This window comes from Chamaea fasciata, unplaced genomic scaffold (genome assembly GCF_029207755.1).
Source record: "Chamaea fasciata isolate MVZ Bird 193981 ecotype frontalis unplaced genomic scaffold, bChaFas1.0.hap1 SCAF_1, whole genome shotgun sequence".
Taxonomy (NCBI): Eukaryota; Metazoa; Chordata; class Aves; order Passeriformes; family Sylviidae; genus Chamaea; species Chamaea fasciata.
In genome coordinates, this window is record NW_027094086.1 from 2,002,910 (window position 1) to 2,007,817 (window position 4,908).

The 4,908-nt window shown below is 49.1% G+C and overlaps 1 protein-coding gene across 1 annotated transcript; it reads right to left on the reverse strand.

Annotated features, from left to right (window-relative positions):
- Positions 1-221: 221 nt before the first annotated feature.
- Positions 222-4,543, reverse strand: LOC136284777 (prostate stem cell antigen-like). Its single transcript, XM_066175166.1, has 3 exons — positions 4,245-4,543; positions 1,830-1,934; positions 222-666 (listed from the first exon to the last, which is right to left on the reverse strand). Exons 1-3 carry the CDS (start codon positions 4,294-4,296, stop codon positions 455-457), a joined length of 369 nt encoding a protein of 122 aa, XP_066031263.1. The 5' UTR covers positions 4,297-4,543; the 3' UTR covers positions 222-454.
- Between the last annotated feature and the right edge of the window lie 365 nt (positions 4,544-4,908).

Genomic DNA, 4,908 nt, shown 5'->3' on the forward strand with positions numbered 1-4,908 from the left:
TTCTGGGAGAACCTCATGGGAAACAGCATCAAAGGCCTCCCTGAACTCCAGGGAGATCTGCAGCCTTTCCCTCATCCTCTGGGGAGGTTACCTGGTCATGAAAGTGACTTCAGGTCACACTGCAAAGCAATGACCTTGGGCTGGACACAAAACACCCACCTGCAGCTCTGCTGCGGGCAGAAATGGGCGACTGAGAGACAGATGTGCAGCACACTCACAGATGGTGGAGAAATAACTTTATTTCAGGTGTTTTGTAGGTAACATGAACACACATTTCCTTATCTGGTCGCACTCGAGCTTTGCAGTGAGATTAAAGCAGAAGCCATCATATGGCAAAGAGCTGCCATCAGCTCCTGGGGTGCCCAACGCACCCCAACACTGCTCCTGGTTACGATTCCTGTTGTTAGAGGGGTGCTCCAAGGCGTTCTGTGGTCATGGGAGGCATCTCTGCTCCTCAGAATTTGTTGTTGAGGGCGGCCCAGAGCACTCCGGCCGCTATCCCTCCGGCCAGCCCGTAGCTGGACCTCACGCTGCCCGCGGCGTTGACGTTGCAGAGGTCAGTAGTGCAGCAGGAGATGTTCCTGTTGCCCACGTTGAAGTCATTGTAGGAATCGACGCACGAGGAGTCACATCCCTTGCTGATGATGCTGAAGAGCCCCGCAAGCCCTGGGAGGAGAGCAGGACCGTTCATTACAAGGATTCAGCACGAGCCACGCCTTGTGGAAATGAATAATGGGAGTCTGTTCTTATTCTGAGCTCAGTCCGTGGGATAAAAATCGGAATCACAGGATGGTTTGGGTTGGAAGGGACATTCAAGATCATCCCGTGGGCAGGGACACCTTTGACTATCCCAGGTTACTCCAAGTCTTGTCCAACCTGGCCTTGGACAATTCCAGAGATGGGGCAGTCACAACTTCTTTGGGTCTCGTCACCCTCAAAGCGAGGAATTTCTTTTTAATATCCCATCTAACCCTGCCCTCTCTCATGTGAAGCCCAATCCCAAACATCTTTGTTGCATGGAGCCTTTCAACACCTGGGAAATTACGGAAACACGGCTATTCCCATTTCAGATGGCACAGTTATTGTTTGATTTGTTCCTGAGAGGCGCAGCCCATTTTTTTGACCATTTTTGGCAAATGCTGGTTACCAGCAGATTTTGACCTCCAGGAAGTTTGATCCATTTTCCTCCAGGAGACCTAAAATCCATTCTGAGCACCAAATCTTTGCCATGTGCAATAAATAACAAAGAGATCTACAAGATCTGCATGTGAATGCCAGGGATTTGCACATTCCCAACAGGGATAATTCCAGTTGGAGGTATCATATCTACTGCCTGATAGAGAAGAGCTTAAAAGTGGCACTGATGGGTTTTGTGCCCCAGCTCTAAGAGCAACTCAACTGTCAGCACAGAGCTGGACAGGGCAAACCAGATCTAGAGCAGGAGGATAAAATCCTAGTTTTTAAAGTTCCCCCACAGCCACAGAGATGAAATTTTGTCATTTTCATGGATTTCACCTCAAATCAGTGCCTCCCAACTTCTCAACCAGGTTGGACCAGGCTCAGCCCCTCCCGTTTTAATTCACGTTTGCAAGTCCTGCAAAAAATTAACCACTGACCTGGCAAAAAAAAAAAAAAAAAAAATTTGGGGCTGTGAAAGAGAAATAAACCTAATTTTGTGCTGGTGAAACACATCTGCACACTGAGGTTTGCTGGCCCAAACCACCTGGTGTATCCCGACTGGGTGAGCCTGGATGGAGACACCTGAGGCTGGGAAGACGTGTGGCCCCAACATCCCAGCTAAAACATTTCCCACCCCTGCTTTTCCTTACGGATCACTTCTGTCTTGCAGGCAGTCTTAGTGCCACAGTCCTCCTTCGTCATGCACTTGGAGTTGCTGACCTGGGGTGAGCAGCTGTAGCACTGCAAAGATGAACCTGCAAGAGGCGAAGGAGGGTTAGGAGAGAAATCAGGGGGAAAATGGAATGGTTTGGGTTGGAAGGGACTTCAAAATCATCGAGTTCCACCCCTCTGCTGTGGGAAGGGACAACTCCCAGTTGACCAGGTTGCTCCAAGCCCCATCCAACCTGGCCTTGGATACTTCCAGGGATGGGGCAGCCACAACTTCCCTGGGCAGCCTGATCGATTTTTTTACCACTCTCATTATAAAAAAATGTCTTAATTATAGTTAACCTAAATCCACCCAATTTTAGTTTTAAAAAATTTAGTTTTAAAAAATTCACCCTTCATCCCATCCTAACAGCACCTCCTAAAAATTTATCCTCAACTCTCCTGGAGCCTCTTCAGGCACGGAAAGGGGCTCCGAGGTCTCCCCAGGGTTTTCTCTTCTCCAGGGTGAACACCCCCAGCTCTCTCAGCTCCAGAGTAGAGAGGCTCCAGCCCTTGGAGCATGGAGACCTCCATGGGGACTTCCACAGTCTCCTCTAGACTTGCTCCAGCAGCTCCACGTCCTTCTGATCCTGGACACCAGAACCAGACCCAGCCCTGGAGGTGGGGAACAATTCTACACCTCTCATGTATCTTCAATCTATCCAAAGCTCTCCAGAGAATTCAACCAAGTGCTTGCACTGGGAAACAGGACTGTTCCTGGGGATCCTCAAAGGAAGATCTCTCCTCTGCTTTGAAAAAAAAAAAAAGGTTCTTTTTTTGGGGTGGATAACAATACACCTGGTTGAGGTGGGAGTCACATTTGGCAGGTGCTGAAGACATTTTGGATGTAGCCAGTGCAGCGAGGGAGCAAAAAGAGAGCAGATGGACAGCTGGGCTTGAAGAGGATCATGGAAAGGATCATTTCATCAGGGGCACATCCCTCTAGATCAGATTTCTCCAACCCCCATCTGACCTGGCCTTGAGTGAGGGATGAAGAAGGAACTTGCAAAGTCTCTTCCATCCCCCCCCCCGTCTCTGTCTTTAACTTTTGACTCACCCCTTCCATCACGCCCTCCTAGAAATCAAAGTGCAAATGGCTTTCACCTCTCTCTGACCACCAGGTTTCCCCTCCTCATGGGAATGCCACTCCACAGAGGATGGAAATCAGGGCTGGCAACACCTGCTGGGCTGCTCTCTGCATCCAGCAAAGGCAGGAAAAAACTGGCAGCTCCCAAGCATCCAGCCCTGGTGACAAATTGTCCCCAGGGGAGTGAGACTGTGGTGTAATTACCTGTTCCTGTCACCTACCTGTGCCCCAGGGTGTCACTGGAGCCTTGCAAGTCTCTATTTATTTATTTATTTATTTATATGTATTTTCTGCAACCCCACCAAACTTGCATCATGAATCCCCCAACTCAATATCCTAATACCTGAAATATTTTCTTAGGAGTAAAAAAACCCAAACAGAAACAACCAAAGCCCAAACTGAAAAGCCCTGTCTAGCACTAGAAATTAGTGATTGAAGGAATTAATTTGAGGCACTTGGTGTCCCTCTCTGCCCAAGCCTCTCTGGTGTAAATGACTAATGCAGTCGCAGATGTGAGGAGCCAACCCCCAAACTGTCTGAGTGCTGCACTCTGTTCTCACATTGATCTGACTTTTAAAGCAATAAAAGTCAAATTTGGGGTGCTCTGATGGAAGCTGGCAGAGAGAAAGGTCTGAGGGCTGTGCAAGACCCTTCACAGCTCATTCCTTAAGCATCCTCTGCTAATTGAGAAACTGCTCAAATTTGATTCTTCTCTTCTGTTGTAATAGGGAAAAGCTGCTTTAAACACTTTTTTTTTTTTCTTCTCAGTGAGGCTATAAAAACCTGACATTGTCTAAACCCCACCCATTCAGTCTATAAAATAACACACCATGGCATTGTCATTTTTACTGTTCTAGTAAAACTCTGGAAATCTGGGCATAGTCAGGGTCCGCTTTTGAAAGGAAGAGTAAGAAAAAAAGGTGGAGGAAAACTTTGCATAAATGTTGCAATTTTGATCGCCTGGGAAGAAGGAAAATAATCCTCCCACCCCGCTTAGGGCCCCCGCCCCCTTAACTGTAAAGTCTGGTTTAAGAAAACTTGGATTTTGATTAATTCAGGATTCACGATTTATCTCTCCTGGAAGCTGCCCTCCCCAGCACTCGGATACCACCACCCCCAGGGTGACCCCGAGCGTTTTCCCCACTCAACACCCATCCAAAAGGAAGTATCTTGGGATGACAACCTCTTCTTCCCTCGTTGCCAAAACCCATCACAAATCCTTCTCCCAGACTGAAATTTCACTAGGGAGGGATGCGATGCGGGGTCTTACCTGAGTCCAGGCACAGGAGCGCTCCCAGCAGGAGCACAAGGAAAGCCTTCATCTCGGAATAACCTCTCTGGGGCTGCCTCTCTGGGCTTGTTTTCTCCTCCTGGGGCAGGTTATATATCCTGGGAGGCCGGGCGTGCCCGCAAGGTCATCCCTGAGAAGGCACCTGAGGGAGCTGCTGCCGGCAAAGACCAAGGGAGGGGTTGCTTTGTGTGTTGGAATATTTTTATTTGGAGCCTCTCCTCTTTTCCCCTGCCACTCTCCGGGGCTCCCGAGGCGCTGCCACCCCCGCCTTCCCCTCCTACCCTTGGGCAAAGTGCTCACAGGAGTGGAAAAAGCCCCGAATTCTTCCGAACAAGGCCGGCCTTATGCGTTTCTTCCGAGCCACTGAGGCTGCAGGGGCACCCTGTGAACGAGGCTCTCCACCCCCGGTGCCACCCTGAGTGGAGACATTGTGTTTAATTCGAGGACAAAATGTTCTTTGAATCAACAACTCCCGGGTATTTATCTGCCCGTGTGAGTGATACTCGTGATAAGAAGGTATGTGGTGGGGAGGTATGTGGGCAAATCAAAAGTGCATCGGCCTTTCCAGGTATTGAGGAGGTCATTCGCCCTCGTCTGCACTTATTTTCTGTTTAAAAGCAGTGGCCAGTTCTTCTTCTTGATG

What these genes read in the sequence shown, in the direction of transcription:
- LOC136284777 (XM_066175166.1), bottom strand. Translation starts at nt 4,296, where the DNA reads ATGAAGGCTTTCCTTGTGCTCCTGCTGGGAGCGCTCCTGTGCCTGGAC. An exon ending in GCTCCTGTGCCTGGACTCAG is followed by an intron (nt 1,935 to 4,244) that starts GTAAGACCCCGC and finishes CGCCTCTTGCAG; the next exon opens with GTTCATCTTTGCAGTGCTAC. An exon ending in CTGCAAGACAGAAGTGATCC is followed by an intron (nt 667 to 1,829) that starts GTAAGGAAAAGC and finishes CTCTCCTCCCAG; the next exon opens with GGCTTGCGGGGCTCTTCAGC.